Source organism: Haliotis rubra, unplaced genomic scaffold (assembly GCF_003918875.1).
Source record: "Haliotis rubra isolate DU_JTF1 unplaced genomic scaffold, ASM391887v1 Scf33, whole genome shotgun sequence".
In the NCBI taxonomy this organism is placed as follows: domain Eukaryota; kingdom Metazoa; phylum Mollusca; class Gastropoda; order Lepetellida; family Haliotidae; genus Haliotis; species Haliotis rubra.
Genome location: NW_025767002.1, coordinates 2373872 through 2391633, shown reverse-complemented (window position 1 = coordinate 2391633; position 17762 = coordinate 2373872). Strand labels below are relative to the sequence as shown.

Here is a 17762-nt window from a genome sequence, read left to right as displayed (position 1 = left end):
ACGATATGTCCCTCCTCTTCCACCTTCATTTTGATATCGATAGTACATATCCAAATACATCACGCAGATAAATGCAATTTGCAGTTTTGAACACTGTTTGAAATTTTGTTTTCTATGATATCATCCGGCTCATTGTAGATAAAATTTACTGAAAATTACATGCATCGTGGAAATCTCGCCAGTTTTGACACATTCTAAATCACCATTCACTGCGCTTTTATGTAATTTATGGTATGTCTTCATTCAAATGTCAAATTTTACTGGGAGAATTGAATTAAAAGAAAAAAGACGGATCATTGTGATCAGCGGTAGTTTTGTTGTTGTATGATCAATCACCAATGCTCGTTTCTTAAAATTATCGATGAACCGAGAATCGATGAGAATGTTTTGGAAAATCGCGAAACGCCAAAGTGAATTTTAAGCTGTATTACATAGTGTTTATAAAATCACGTCACATGTATGTCGGTTATGTTTCTCATCCATAAAATTAATAGTATAATTCAACACCATCTTCCTTACATAAACTCCTGAATTCCTCATACAGTTCAAAAATAAGCTGACAAATGGACTCTGTCACCAATAATGAAGTGTTTCAGTGAAATCTAACGAAATATATCGAGGATATGAGATGTCAGCGGCCAGAAAGAATACTTGTTTGAAATGTATACAAAGCCAATCTCAGATTTTACACTGTGTATCCTTTAAGCCTACTTGTTGCATACAATTGCTCATGAGTTTTAGAACATGCATGGGAAAGTTTTCAGCAAGGCAATAGTTAAATAAACAGGTGTATTCCAATGATTTTCTAGATTCATCACAACATATTATAGTTTTTGAAAGCATGACGACATAACTGACTAAACTCACTGCTAACGATGACGGTACTTCTCTTAATTTCTGACTATTTCCCTTGGTCACAATGAAAACAATGAAAACAAATTTCCTTGAAAACTCTGGCGCATTCGTCAATGAACACGCCATTTTGAAAAAGTCGCTTAATTCTCGATAGTGATGTCATCACGGACGCCAACATTGTTATACATATTTGGTATTTTCACTGAGGCGTGGTTATGAATGAAAATACACACGATCAATCCGGCCCTGCTGCTTACATTTTCTGTTCTTATGCTTTTTTCGTATTTTCACGTAAACCTTTTTCACGTGATTAATATCAGTATTATTATCTTTGATTTGGGACTAGACAGGAGACCAGTTTAAAATCAAGTGGCACCAATAACGTCATAATCAAAGGGCGGTAACTCAGGCCTGTTTAGCTCGGCAAACAAATACCTCAGATTGGCATAACATTTCAGCACTTATTTTGAGAGTTATACTTACATTGTAAGAAAAATGAATGTATATTTTCAAACGTTGGTATTAACTAATTAAAACAGTTCACTTTGAATCACATAAGAATAAATGTGATTTATTCGTGTACACTTCCCCTTTAAGTAGTGGTAATTAATAGACTCAAATAGACTGAATAATTATTGTGTTATAACAGTATGAAGGTACAACTATGCACTTAATTTACAGTGGTTGATATAACATTTACTGATAATATGTATCACCACAAAATTGGAAGCTAAATCATAAATATGTAATATATTTACAATATTAAATTACATGGAAGCAGGCCGGAAAAAAATTCTCGTTACTTTCAATGATACGTTTGTGAATTTTTAACAGTACGCGCTAAACGCTAACAGCTGTTTCCTTCACGGCTAAAATCAAACTGTTTATTTGCCAACCTGTGGATGAAACTACAAAATCGGCGCTGACATCGGGTTTATTAATCTCGTAGCATCACTTGCAAGATATCACTGGTTATCGTGGCATTACCGCAATGAGCCTCACAACACCTGTTACATGGAAAAAGGAAAAGTTTACGCCAGAAATATAGTGCTATATACTAATGAATCCAAATATTCTACAAACATTTGTTGAAAACACTGCACTGTGGTACGTGTACACATAACATTGATTTTTTATAAAGGAGTCATAAAATTCTCATTCATATTCATTCCGAAATATTTTCTGCCTAGCATATCATTCCGCCAAGTCGTTTCCTGTTTACAGCGGAAGAGGAAACATATGTACTGTCATCTAGCGGTAAATTCAACACGAAATTTGATGTCGTGATAATATCCATCATGTCCAGGAATGTTTCTGCACTGGATGTAACGCAGAACCCGTGGTCCTCGTCCGACAAAACAACATTAGCTCTGCGAAATGTACTACACCTTGCTGAAAAGACAGGACATACAAGAAAGGTTCGAAGACATTTATCTCTCTACGCTGTCAGTTCCACTGCTCGAGTCAAGTAGCAACATGCTTCAGTGTCTTCATTTCGTTCGTTTGTTCTTAATGCCGCGCTCAGAAATATTAAATATGACGGCGGTCTTTACATATCGATCCTGGACCAGTGAACCCAGTGATTGACATTATGAGCATTTGGGATCCGATAACCAATCAAACAGGCTGAAATGATGTTAGTCGACTCTTGCTTACAACAAGTATGGGCTGTTGAAATCTAATTCTAATCCGGATCTTTACTGGAATTCATGGCTATCGTTAAGAGACCTTGTATAAGCTGTAGTAATATTGAAAACCAATAGCCCAAAACATATGAGGAGTTGTGCATAGATACTAGTGGACTTCTCCGGCAAATGTTTTCGGATTCACAGGGGCTTTTATTGCTGAAAGTAATACGTCCTAAGTCCCACACATGTTCACTGACAGCCATGATAAATATAACAAACCATACTTTGTATTGCATAGGGGTGAAATGGTATACCTTAATGCAATCCAAAAAATTTGTATTTTCAGTTCTCGTACCATCATTTTACTAACCTTTTTAATCCTGTAACATATGTTATATTTGGGATTACACTTTCTTAGTAATGTACAGATTTTCGTACTTTTGTTGGGTTCAGTCCCATCTGGGATTCAAACCCACACCATCAGAGTCAGACACCTTATCGCCAGCACACAAAGTCAGACGCCTAACCCATATATCAGAACAATGTACATTTAAAGACCAATAAAAAGAGAAAGCAGCATTCTCAAGCTAAAACATATTTGTTTCAAAAAGGAGAAATACATTTCTGAGTGAACTTACTTTGAATGGATCTGAAAACTGAATAATACAAAATTCTGGAATATGCCAAGATTGTGTGGCAGTACTTCCCAAGGACTGTGGAAAGTCTCTAATAGTTTAACTGAATGATCAGTCACACAGACTGTGACTGTCTTACGACAACTTTGTTGTGTTAATTTGTTTAATTTATTTATCTGTGAAATGTCAAACAACAGAGTCACATTCGACAAGATCTGAGTTGTGTATTGTTTTTTTTATCATATCTCATATACCGAACCAAAACAGACCGAACCGAAGGCCTTGTACGGCAATATGTACCGTACCGTGGTAAGAGCATACCGTTTCACCCATAGTATTGCATTTGATATTGGTTCCTATTTTCATGCTTTGGACCCCAAAAATGTATGACCAAGGACTCACAATTAGACCTAGATATGTCCCTGATGCAGATCTGCCCCAAAGTTGGAACAAAATACACTCTTAGCAAACTTTTTCGAGGAATTAATGACAACCAAGAATGCAGCATCACTTCTCTCTTGGGCGCAAATTATGACATGTTTGTCGTACAAGCTTTTGAAAACATCATAGTAAAATTAAATTGGCACCAGCAAGACTAGTGAAAAGAAGGTATTAGAGGTGACGGTGCTGTCAGAAAAAGGTGTTGTGTCAGTGTGAAAGATCTGTTTGTTTTGTGATTGACCCAAGACATTGTGAGATATAGTCTGTTTGCAGTGAAAACGTACCGATGAATTTCACTTTAAACAAAAAAGTAAATCAAATAAAGTGAAATTAAGATTGCGAATCCTCATAATTTTACCTTGCCAATTGAACATTTAAATCTTAAAATTTTATTCAAATTAGGATCAAAGTTGTTTAACGAACGATCTTAGATTCAAATCGCTATTACTGGTTTGTATTACAATGGGGTAAGCGCAGTAGTTGGAACAGTGAAACAAATGCACGTGCGGTACGTGAAGAGAGTTAACTTATAACAACCCTTGTCGTTTTCGGTGTTTCATTTGATGTGCATACCCCCTTGTAATACAAACCAATAATAGCCATGCGAAACTAGGATCATTTGTTAAACAACTTTTATCCTAAGTCAAATAAAAATCTGAGATTTAAATGTTCAATTGGCAAGGTAAAATCATGAGGATTCGCAGTCTTAATTTCACTTTATTTGTTTTACTTTTTGGTTTAAAGTGACATTCATCGGCACGTTTTCACTGCAAACAGATTAAGCATTTTGCTTGGGTTATTTTGAAATGAGTATGCAGCATTTGTCGCTTATACTATCAGTGGAAATAATTTCAGTAATGCCATTGCTTTTGTTATGAAGAGGGGAGATGGAAAAGGCCCAAGTGAAGAAGATCAAGAAGAGTTGCCCTCTCTCAAGCTCATTGCATTACAAAGGGAGATAACCAAGAAGAAGAGAGAGCTTCAGAAGGTAGGAGTGTAAACCAAAGATAAACCAGGATTCCAAACTGAGTGCTCTTGGCATTCCACAAAGGCAGCTTTGAAAAAACAATTTGTCGACAAATTTTTTCCTAAAATGTTTATTTACCTAAGTTTAGAGGAATCTTAATCATAGTAACATTGTATCAAGAAACGATGAACTAATGAACTAAAATAATAAAACTAAGGATTAAAGGCCCTTTCTCTTAATTGGTTGTGTCATCAGTGAAATACAAGTCACCTTGATAATGTAATAATAATGAAAATGTAAGTTATAACTATAATAACATCAAGAGGGTGCTGATATTTGTTGCAGACTTGATGCAGACCTATATAGTCCCTGTTTATCTCTGAAAACTTGAACTGTAATTGCCCGTTTTTGGCCAAAGACAAACGTAACATATTAGTATCAATTTTACAGGTTTTCTAAAAAACTACTGAAGTTTAAACTTGATTACATAAATATAAGTTTGTGTGATAAAACAGATAATAAGCAAGCCTAAGTTTGAAAAATGGCAGCATGATATTGTATCCCCAGACTTACTTCCATGGAGTTAAAGGCACAATGTCACATTTGTTCGACCAAAAATTGACCAAAAATGTAAACTTACAAAAAAAATTATTTGATTGTTTTTTGCCCCATAAACACTTCAAAAGTAAAACACTTTTAGTATTCAAAAGGAGTATTACTTTGACTGGTGATTTTTATTTTTATTGTTTTTCCCTCCTGCCTTTAGGTTTTCTGAGGACAAACATCCGTAAAACAAGAAATAAAATTGGTCTGGCCTTATTTGAGTTTGGTGAATTACATTCATCATCAATATTTTATGTAGGCTTTAAACAATGTTATAGTCAGTTTCAAATGAACATAATTAACTGGGTTTCAGGTGAATCTGGAGATGCAGTGCCGAGTCCAGGACAAGGAGACAGCTGACATCACACACATAGACATTTTGAGTGAGTACACAGACATGGGTTGATGCTACTGTAGAGCATGCTAGATATAACTGTTCACTCAAATTACTGTCGTCATGGACCTGTGAATATCCAGTTTAGGTGAGTGAGAGAGTGGGTTACGTTTTTACCCCACTTTTGGCAATTTTCCAGGAATATCATAGTAGGGGACAGCAGAAATGGGCTTTGCACATTGTACACATGTGGGGAATCAAACCCAGGTCATCTGCGTGACAAGTGAATGCTTTAACCACTATCCTACTGTCCTTCCAGTTTAGATACTGTAACCCATGGCTTTCCTTAGTGGTGACTAACGGGAGGTCAGGCTTGCTGATTTAGGCCTTGAAAAAAAAATGTTGTAGTTCCAATTACCAGACCGCTCCTTGAATTCTGGTGCCGACCCTATCTTTTTTAGGTGGTATGAATAAAATAAGCTTTCAAATACCATTGTTTTATCCTGTCACCAACAGAAATCGGTCACTCTAATAGAGAAAGTCGGCATGATGGCCGCAAGCTTGATTGAATAAACAATTACACATTGATATTAGTTTGTACTTTACTTCTATAAAAATGTAAAAAATATCAAAAATCCTACCTACCTACCCTAAATTTCAAAGAGGTGTAATCAGAACCACAACATTTTGTTTATTTGGCCTTACTTGATGCTCGAAATTGTTTTGATATATTCTCGTTGTGTCAATCACTCAATTGTTGGGGACAGCCTCAGTTATTTACAGACCACTGAAATATAGCTGGAATAGCTGAGTGCAAACAATCAAGACAAAATAATTATACTCACATGAAAGAATCATGAATTCTCTAACTTATATCAAATAATATTTATTAAAACTGCAAATTATTACTGGTATACCACATACTACGCTTTTCAGACCATTGCAAGATGTTTTTTGAGAACCGATATGATGAGTAAAAAAATATTCATTCACAACTGATGTTCCAATCGTAATTAATTGAGAAAACTATCAACCATAGCATTTATTTTTTTATGAAGAAAGAAGGCTATGCATGTACAATATGTGTCACTCTCTGTCAAACACTTTAGCTCTCAATATATCACAAAATGGATACATGCATCACAATATATTGCAATACAAATTATTTGCCAGTACAAATTAGTTATGGTTTGAAATATTTTTAGTGATATTGTATCATATTGGTTATGAAGGCGCTTAAAATCAGTATCTAACTGGGTTTTTAGGAAAGGGAGATAAATCTTGTTGGTATATCTCCCTTAAACAGGGAGGCACCAATAGCCTGTTTATTTTTTATCTACAACTGCTACAAGCATCAGTATGCGATGTTGTAGTCCAGCCAGCTGTTACCTGGAATACATTGTGATTATGTCTATGTAATATTGATTGGAAAGAGTCCAAAACATGCATAAAATCATGCATAAATAATGTGTGTCATGTATATTGCATACTGTACCTCATGGTCATATACGTTTTGACCCATGAAGATCTGGGTTAGAATTGGTCTTCAGCAGCCAATAGTTGTTGAAAGAGGTGGCTAACGGGATAGGGTGGTCATGCTCGCTGACTTGGTTGACACATTACACCATATCCCATTTTCATAGATGCTCATGTTCTTGATCACTGTATTGTCTAATCCAGACTCGATTATTTACATATAGGTGGAGTCAGTCAGTGAGTGAGCGAGTATGGTTTTACGCCGCTTTTAGCAATATTCCAGCAATATTCCAGCAATATCATGGCGGGGGACACCAGAAATGGGCTTCACACATTGTACCCATGTGGGGATAGAACACAGGTCTTCGGTGGGACGAACGAATGCTTTAACCACTAGACTACCCTATCGCCCCTCATATAGCTGGATGGGTACAATCATATAGCTGGATGGGTACAATGTGTGAAGCCCATTTCTGGTGTCCACTGCCGTGATATTGCTGTAATATTGCTAAAAGTGGCGTAAAGCCATACTCACTCACTCACTCACTGACTCCAGCTATATGTAAATAATCGAGTATTTAGCCATACAGAAAAGAAATAGTTCGATTCCTCACAAGGGTACAATGTTTTAAGCCCATTTCTGGTGTTCCACGCTGTGATATTGCTGGAATATTGCTAAAATTGGCATAAAACCAAACTCACTCTGGTGTCCCGACCGTGATATTGCTAAAAGTGACGTAAAGGCATATTCACTCACTCACCGAGTCCACAGGATACATGAACATGATCTCTTATCACCTTTCGTCAACAGGGTATAGGCTAACAGTTTTGATGCTTTGGTTACATGAAAGCTGTTCCCCATATCCTGGTTTGGTGATACTGATCGATTGTGTTCACAGGCTTATATCACCCATTACAACATGACACTGCTGTCTTTATGCTGTAAATTAGCAATTGGTTTACTGATCCCAACATGTGTTACCTTGCTGGTAGACCTGTCAATATGCTGCTCAAGCATGAAACTCACAGCTCACTTGTCATGAAAGCCTTCTTGTTTTGCTTATCTTGATGAATGTTTTGGACTGTTTTTCATGGAAAACATGTCTGTAGTGTGCTGTTGTCTTTATTCATCATTTTCTACTGGATCAGTGAAGTTGAAGCTGCATGTAATTGTTCTCACAATGATCTAATGATGACAGCTGAATTTGTTGAAAATGTTCGAGTTGTGTTGTGGAAGTGTTCATTCATCAGGTGGTGGTTTCTATTCCCCACATGGGTACAATGAGTGAAGTCTATTTCTCATGTCCCCCGCTGCAGAGATGCCAACCACTCCGATTTTGGAGGAGTTACTCCGATTTTCAAATACAAAATCCACACTCCGATTTGTCTATAAAAACTCCGATTTTTTAGAAAATACAAATATGTTTATAAATTTAGAATGTTTGAAAGAATTTTTGTAATTTGTTCATTCGAGTTAAGAATTATCTGGTTAAGTGTGCCCAGAGATTGCATATTTCCAGGCTAAATCTAAAGATTTCCATAGGGGAGGTCCCCCAGACCCCTACCATCAAACGCTCTCACGCTCACCCCCAACTCACACCTTCAGGGCTGGGGAATTGCTTTTAGCAAGGCATGACTCGACTTTCATTTGATTCAGGGTTGGCATCTCTGCCCGCTGTGATATTGCTGGAATATTGCTAAAAGTGACGTAAAAGTCGGTCAGTCACATACCTGTCAACTCTCACGCATTTGGCGTGAGTCTCACGCTTTATTGACAAATGTCACGCTCTCACGCCTCCAAATAATAATCTCACGCATATCTGGTAGCCAAAAATAATTTCAAAATTAATACGCATTTTCGTTCGTTTTTGCGTAAAGTTGAACATTGAAAGAACGCCTGAATGAACGAAGTACTAAAACGATGTTTATGTGAATGATTCGGCTTATTATTATTTATTAGCATGCATCTTTTAGTGTCAAAATAATGCCACCAGAAGGCTCCAAATGCTCCTGAAAATCACTAAACTTCATTTTCGGGGGCTCGCCCAGAGACACCCTGACAGGGCATCGCCCTGGACACGACCCCGGCTGGAACCCGGCTTATTTTTTTCAGTCTCACTCCAAACCATCTTTAGGGGTTGACAGCTCAGCAGTCACTCAGTCACTCACTCACTCACACACTCACACTCTCTCTCTCACTCACTCACTCACTCACTCACAATATGGCCATTATCAAAGACATATTTGAAAGTCTATTTACAGCAACTACAGAGCTGTATCATTAGATCTAGAATGAATATCTAAAAATTAAAATAAAATGTTTTTGCTAATTGGTTTTGGTTTTGTTGCATAATACAGCTTTTGCAATTAACAGAAGTTGGACATGGCTAATGATTCAAGATATGTAATTACAGAAAATAAAAGTACATTCAAGAATCACCATGATGAACTATTTTACAGAATGCTGTATGCCAATGACCCTTCCCTGATGATTTTCTCTTTCTTCATCATTATTTGTCTACTAATGAGATGATAAGACGTGACATTTTTCAGCTGTGGACAAAAACTATTGGGGCCTAAAAGATTTTTATACCCGGCCGTGCGTTTAGCGCGAAGCGGGGGATATAGTATTAGGCTCCGTCCGTCCATACGTCCGTAAAAATTGGAATATCTTAAGAACTGTTCACTAGATTCTTTTCATATTTGGTACCTAGGTTCGTCAGTCTAAGTAAACTTAGGCTCAGTATTATTTGTTACACTGCTATACTGAGTCTAACAAAACCTTGTGGAAAGTCGTGTCAGGTAACCTTTGAGTGACCTATGACCGTCCAGTCAAATGCGAGACGGACGAACGGATTTAACCAATCAGACAACGGCTACTATGTAGGGTTTGGCGGGACTTACAAAATGGATTTTCTCTTCCCTGGTCGCCAACACTGATCTCATGACAAATGAAAACCCGCATAAAACACAGATATATGACCTGCAGAATTTACGCTTTTGGGTTTCTGTTGATATGGCTATCATTAGCTAATATTTCCGCAAGCTGACATCCTTGAATACTGACAAAACGCTATTCTCAGCGACTGTTGACTCACTGTTGTGGCGTGCTCCATGTGCATCACTCGGAAGCGATCGTACGGAAAATATCATTCGGAATCGTTCAGGTACAAAACTTTTTCGAGATAAAAGTTCAAAAGGTATGTGTGAATGTCAACTTTCGCGATTTGGTAAGCTGTGTTCTGATTGGTCCATTGAAAAGGTCAGCTGACGCGACCTTCCACAAGGTTTTGTTAGACTCAGTATAGCAGTGTAACGAATAATACTGAGCCTAAGTTTACTTAGACTGTTAGGTTCATCACACTATAAGAAAGGTCCAAGTCAGGTTTGGTGACCTTGACCTTCATTTCAAGGTCACAAGGGGACTTTCACGTTTTACCTGCATGTTAGGCTATCTCAAGAACTGTTTACTGGATTTTCTTCATATTCCATACCAAGCTTTATCTAGGGAAGGCGCAGGGCCCAGTCAATTTTGGTGACCTTCACTTAATTTTCAAAGTCTGTTTTGAAAATATGTGTGTGTTTGAACAACTAAAGAGCAAGATAATGTTTTTGATGACATTTAACTTCATCTTAAACTTTCATTACTTTATTAGTTTGATTTGATAATTTGCGGCGGGGAATTTGGCACCTTAGTGACAATGCTTGTTTTATAGTACTGGCAATTTACATTTGATTGAGATATTGTGAAACTTTGTATGCCTACAATTGATTTTAAATTATCTGATCACAAAGTTCTATAATTGTTTTCATCATGAGTGGTCTTGTCAGTGACACTTTCGATGTCTCCTCTCATTTGTTCTCACTTCAAACAAGATGTGAAAGCTGTTCATCTGTATGCATTAAGAGCAATTATCTTTTTCTAACATAGATATTTTTATGATCGGATTGGTTTAATCAAGTGTCAAAATGAATCAAGTACTGGGTCGCTGTGTATTCTATTGTGTTAGGTGCTGTTAAGAAACACAGTGCCAAATTGACAATTTCCTACAATGGCAAATAAGTAAAAAAGTCACTGTGATTAGAGATTTTCATCATGTTCTTTGAAGTATAATTACTGAAATTTAACTTTTTGAATACTTTAGCCAGATATCTATAAAAATGTCTGTTGGAAAAAATCTGCATGTTTGGTATATTTTTTTAGCAAACACATTAGGTATTTAATCATAACGTTTTTTAAAGCACCTAATATCCAACCATTTGTTTCTCAGTGATGTTGTTACATTTAATTACTCTGGTCAATGGATCAGATATTCACTCTCAACTCCCTCGGGAGAACACAATCCAAACTGCCTCTGAGGTGCTAAAAACTTAAGTCGCATTACTGTCTCATCCTACCGGGGCGGTTGGGTAGCCTAGTGGTTCAAGCTTTCGCTCGTCATGTGAAAGACCCAGGTTCCATTCCTCACATAGGTGCAATGTGTGAAGCCCATTTCTGGTGCCCCCCACCATATTGCCGGAATATTGCTAAATCTGGCATAAAACTTAACTCACTCATCCTACTGGGTACCCATTCACTGCTGTTTGAACACATTACCAACAAAGTCACTGGTATCGCATGATGCCATATGTTACATGTGCCTTGGTTTTTGGCCCTAGTAACTCTCAGGAGTCAGGTTGCCGAACATTGTCACCCATACAAGATGATTTGTTGCTAGTGCTTATGCATGGGACAGTGTTCTTCCATCAGTTTCTTATGTGCAGAGACAGTATTACTGTGACATTTCATTGATGATGTCTTATTGAGCTATGAGTTGCATTGAAGTGACAGTATAGTGTTAACATGCCATCTTCATACCTAGGCTAAGGACAAAAGATTCTTGCCATGGGCACAATGTTATGTAGCTAGTTTTTGGTGCTGTCTCTGGAATTTTGCTTAGTAACATACTCAGTCTTAGGATTGTGAAGATGCAGATGAGGATTGTCCTTCATCCGACGGGGCGCTGGGGTAGCCTAGTGGTTAAAGCGTTCGCTCATCACGCTGAAGGCACGAGTTCGATTCCGCACATGGGTACAATGTGTGAAGCCCATTTCTGGTGTCCCCCGCCGTGATATTGCTGGAATATTGCTAAAAATGGCGTAAAACCATACTCAGTAAGTCAGTCAGTCAGTCCTTCATCCACCCATGTTCAGCAGAACATGCCTGTCGGAAAGGGCGGCTAATGGGCTCGGGTGGTCAGGCTTGATGCACGTCATTATATCCCATTCCCAATGGTGTAACTTGATGCTCATGATGTCAATCACTGGACATTAAACAAACAGGAAAACACTAAATTAATCCATGAATCATACCAGGATCATAAGATCTGGGTTAAAATTGGCCACCAGCAAAAGTGGCGACTAACAGGATTGTTGTTCAGGCCAGCTGACTTAGTTGATGCATGTCATTCTATGCTCGTGTTGTCAATCACTCTATTGATTGGGACCGCCTCCGTGGTGTACTGGTTAGAGCATCCACCTGGAGAGCGGAAGGTCGCGGGTTCGATCCCCGACCGCGTCATACCAAAAGACGTTAAAATATGGTACTTGTTGGTCCCTGCCTGGCGTTCGGCATTAATGGGTACAACAAGGACTGGTCGGCTCGGAGTCAGTATAATGTGTCTGAGTGGGATATTCATGCTTCACTGCGGCTTGGTATCTCAGTAAGCTAGCACTATAAAACCAGCTTCAGTCTGGGCTAGTACACAAGCACACACATGCACGTCGTCATATGAGCGAAATATTCTCAAGCACGACGTTAAACCCAATTTCACCTCACCTCACCTCTATTGATTGGTGCTAATATGATTATTTCCAGTCTACTCTCATACAGCTAGAATATTGCTGTGTGGGGCATTAAACAACAAACATATAAAGTCTGATGCACAATAGGTCATACTGTATTTTACCCACAGTCTGTTCTTCTGAGAAAATGAAGCAAAACTATGACCAGTCAGTCTATTGGTGAAGAAATTTCATAACGAACTGACTTTGTGAACAGTAGATGACAGCATGATTAACAATTAGTCAGGAATGAATTGATATGTGTTCACTGATTACAGAGGGTAAAGTGGAAAAGATCCAGAAGCTGAATGCTCACATAGAATCCATCATGGAGAAGAAGGATCAACTGACAGGTCGACTTCAGCAGCCATTTGTGGGGCGACTACATCAAAATGGATGCCGCATACCACAAGTAAGGCCTCAGATTTCTGATGATATACCTCTTTACAGATTCATAGCCTGTTTATATCTGTATGTCATGGAATCATTTAAGACATTTTTCAATTATGAAGTTGCTGTCAAATATATGACATATAATGGAATGTTTTTTGCTTTCGTAGAATTTGGGTAAGGTAGGTAACTCATGAGAATCAGATATCCCCAATTCCTGGGCCCAGATTTTTGAAGCTAAGGTAGTCGTAAGTTAATGTTATTGTATGGCACTTACGACTATCGAAAGAGCTTCGAAAATCTAGGCATTTTAAAAAAATGTGTGAAAAGTGCCCTGATCAGTTAGGTTTTATTAAATTAGATCAGCTGTCATAGGAAGACGGGAAACATTAAAACTATCATCAAATTTTGTTTTCGTTCATCTTTACTGTTATGATGTATTTGTGAAATCTGCGATCAAAATGAAATAAAACAAAACAAAACTCATGCCATTATCATAATGAATCTCTTCTATAAGCAGAAGTTGTTTCAAACTTTGGTTTCTGACAACTTTGGCCCTCTGTTCACCCAGCAGTGAATGGGTACCCAGTGGGACAAGATGGTCATGTGACTGTTTACCTTTCTTATGCCTTACAGCTTGGGTTAAACTGTCTGTGCTTTGTGCATAATTTGTTATCAGCACCCTGAGCATCTTTGAAGTGGATATTAGTGGTTAAAGCGTTCGCTCATCATGCAAACGACCCGGGTTGGATTCCCCACATGGGTACAATGTGTGAAGCCTATTTCTTGTGTCCCCTGCTGTGATATTGCTGGAATATTGCTAAAAGCGGCGTAAAACTAAACTCACTGACTCACTCACAGGAGTGGACACCATCAATTCAATCTCTGTAGTCAGCAATTTTTTATGCTCGTGAAGGGTGATGATGTAGCCTGGTTGTTGAAGCGTTTACTCGTCATGCTGAAGACCGGGGTTTGATTTCCCACATGGTTGATATGTGTGCAGCCCGTATCTGGTGTCACCTGCTATAATGTTGTCATCATGATAGTGACAAGCCTTACTAAGTGTTCAACGATAATTGAGTGTAATATTAGCTTATTCTACAAATTATGTTCAACTTGCCATTGTATGTTTTTGTGAATCTCCTTTGTTTTATGTCAGCACCGGAATGTCGTATGTTGAATTTTATGAAAATGCTGTAAAACTGCTTTTTAAAAAAAATTAAAAAAATGATAGTGGCAAGCTGACAAACAAGTAATCCATGTTTTCCCTTTTTGTAGGATTAGCAGACAAATGTGGCGAATGTGTCTACAGATAGTTAAGCATTATGGAGTGTGTTTGAGTTTTGATAACAGAATGGATATTGGTGGTCAGAGATTGGAATGCCAAAGCTGGTCCTTTTTAGGTGCATTTGATATGTTCCAGATATGCCAGTGAGCTGTTCCCACTGGTGGCTCCCATCCTTGGAGATCTCAACTACAACCTAGACAACATCAACTGGACGAAGAGGACTAACTTCTCCGAAGGAAAAATGGTAAGTTACCTAACAATATGGATGCTGCTGAAACGAATATTTCCTATTTCTTAATCATCAGGACACCCTCTTGTTTAGATTTCATAGTATTTCATTGTAATTGTGCCCTGGGATAGGTTTCAAGTTGAACCTGTCGTTGTTGCTCAGATTTCTAGTGCTCTGGTGAACCTGTTCAAGATCAGGATTAGAATTTATCTTCAGCAACACATCTTCAGCTTGTCATATGAGGTAACTAAGGGGATTGGAGGTGAGGCTGTCTGACCTGGTTGACACTTCATATTCCAATTGAGGATATTGATGCTCATGAAGTCAATCACTGGATCCAGTCCAGTCTTGATTCTTGCAGGACACATTAACATCATTTATGTGCACTGCTGCTTAGTTTGTATCCTTGTGGGACATTCTTTTAGCACAGCTGTCCAATGCCCTCTCTAACAACCTTGGTATCAACTTGCATGACAGCCTGATAACACAGATGTTCAGTATGATTCTTGGTATCAACTTGCTTGACAGCCTGATAACAAAGATGTTCAGTATGATTCTTGGTATCAACTTGCATGACAGCCTGATAACACAGATGTTCAGTATGATTCTTGGTATCAACTTGCTTGACAGCCTGATAACAAAGATGTTCAGTATGATTCTTGGTATCAACTTGCATGACAGCCTGATAACAAAGATGTTCAGTATGATTCTTGGTATCAACTTGCATGACAGCCTGATAACAAAGATGTTCAGTATGATTCTTGGTATCAACTTGCATGACAGTCTGATAACACAGATGTTCAGTATGATTCTTGGTATCAACTTGCTTGACAGCCTGATAACAAAGATGTTCAGTATGATTCTTGGTATCAACTTGCATGACAGCCTGATAACACAGATGTTCAGTATGATTCTTGGTATCAACTTGCTTGACAGCCTGATAACAAAGATGTTCAGTATGATTCTTGGTATCAACTTGCTTGACAGCCTGATAACACAGATGTTCAGTATGATTCTTGGTATCAACTTGCTTGACAGCCTGATAACAAAGATGTTCAGTATGATTCTTGGTATCAACTTGCATGACAGCCTGATAACACAGATGTTCAGTATGATTCTTCTTGGTATCAACTTGCATGACAGCCTGATAACACAGATGTTCAGTATGATTCTTGGTATCAACTTGCTTGACAGCCTGATAACAAAGATGTTCAGTATGATTCTTGGTATCAACTTGCTTGACAGCCTGATAACACAGATGTTCAGTATGATTCTTGGTATCAACTTGCATGACAGCCTGATAACACAGATGTTCAGTATGATTCTTGGTATCAACTTGCTTGACAGCCTGATAACAAAGATGTTCAGTATGATTCTTGGTATCAACTTGCATGACAGCCTGATAACACAGATGTTCAGTATGATTCTTGGTATCAACTTGCTTGACAGCCTGATAACAAAGATGTTCAGTATGATTCTTGGTATCAACTTGCTTGACAGCCTGATAACACAAAGATGTTCAGTATGATTCTTGGTATCAACTTGCATGACAGCCTGATAACAAAGATGTTCAGTATGATTCTTGGTATCAACTTGCATGACAGTCTGATAACACAGATGTTCAGTATGATTCTTGGTATCAACTTGCTTGACAGCCTGATAACAAAGATGTTCAGTATGATTCTTGGTATCAACTTGCATGACAGCCTGATAACAAAGATGTTCAGCCTGATAACAAAGATGTTCAGTATGATTCTTGGTATCAACTTGCTTGACAGCCTGATAACAAAGATGTTCAGTATGATTCTTGGTATCAACTTGCATGACAGCCTGATAACATAGATGTTCAGTATGATTCTTGGTATCAACTTGCATGACAGCCTGATAACACAGATGTTCAGTATGATTCTGCTTCATCCTTGTAGCACATCAAAAGACTGCTTCTCTACTCTCACTCTATCTTGTAACACCCCTGTCCACCCCCCAGATGTCCTATGCTTTTTCCATCATATTTCCCTGCTTTACTTTGTGTTGCCTGATTAAACCCCCTGAAAGTACAGCCTCCAATGTTCTTTCCTCCATATTTCTTACTGCATACTTTGTTTTGTCTGGGAAGCCAGATAGTACATACGCTCTTTCCATTATGCTTTTGAGTCAGTGTTATTTTGTATAGTTGGACACCCTGAGATCACAGACTTCTTAATCTAGTTTGCTTCTTACTCAACTTTGTATTGTCATGTAGACACCCTGATAGACACCTAACATTCATTTCTTCATGCTTATGGATGCATACTTTGTGTTATCTGATTGGAAACCCTGATAGCACAGGTGTCCCATTCTCCTTGCAAAATGCCTCTGACTCTATGCATTGTTTTGAGTTGTAGGACACCTTGATAGCACAGGTGTCCCATTCTTCTTGCAACATGCCTCTGACTCTATGCATTGTTTTGTGTTGTGTTGTAGGACACCTTGATAGCACAGGTGTCCCATTCTTCTTGCAAGATACCTCTGACGCTATGCATTGTTTTGTGTTGTAGGACACCCTGATAGCACAGATGTCCAATGCTCTGGCTGACATGCGCCTCCAGTACAATGCCCTGGTACAGATGCGGGGAAGCATCAGTGACATCCGGAGACACAGGATCTCTCACCTGGAAACATCTGTAGTAGACTGATGACAACATCCCAAGCTCGTGAAGGAAGACCTGATGTTCCATACCAGTTTATATAATGACTACTTCAGTGGAAGTATTCATCTGAACTGGACACAAGTCACTAGTGCTGGCTCTGGTCAGAAGAGGTACCTGAAGGTTGCTGGATGAGTGGAGCCTTTCATTCATCATGAAGTCCTGGAAACACTGAAGAGCATGGATAATGATATGAAACTGTGATGGGATGAAGATGCTTCCCTACATGCAAGGACTGCTTAATAAATTATTTTCTATATGTCACGAGACTATGTTGTTTCATATAGGATACTGTTACGGTTAATAATTGCCGTGACAACAGATTTAAGAGTCCCCTTTGAACCAGCAAAATATAACACAGACAAGTCTAAAATGTTCAATAATATATTAAGCAAACAATGAGCAA

The 17762-nt window shown here is 38.3% G+C and overlaps 2 protein-coding genes across 2 annotated transcripts in view; one reads left to right on the top strand and one right to left on the bottom strand.

Moving 5' to 3' along the window:
• The window catches only part of LOC124284106 (ubiquitin conjugation factor E4 A-like), a 32908-nt gene extending 31037 nt beyond the window's left edge, over positions 1-1871 (bottom strand). The window contains 1 exon segment of the mRNA XM_046720164.1: positions 1752-1871. The gene's annotated coding sequence lies outside the window, so the exon portion shown is untranslated.
• A 191-nt stretch (positions 1872-2062) lies between these two features.
• On the top strand, positions 2063-17618 carry LOC124284164 (HAUS augmin-like complex subunit 2). The gene is given in 7 exon segments (XM_046720226.1): positions 2063-2273; positions 4440-4547; positions 5443-5512; positions 13041-13138; positions 13140-13174; positions 14576-14684; positions 17207-17618. Coding segments are annotated over 7 exon segments (678 nt in total). The 5' UTR covers positions 2063-2153; the 3' UTR covers positions 17345-17618.
• The last annotated feature ends 144 nt before the right edge of the window (positions 17619-17762 follow it).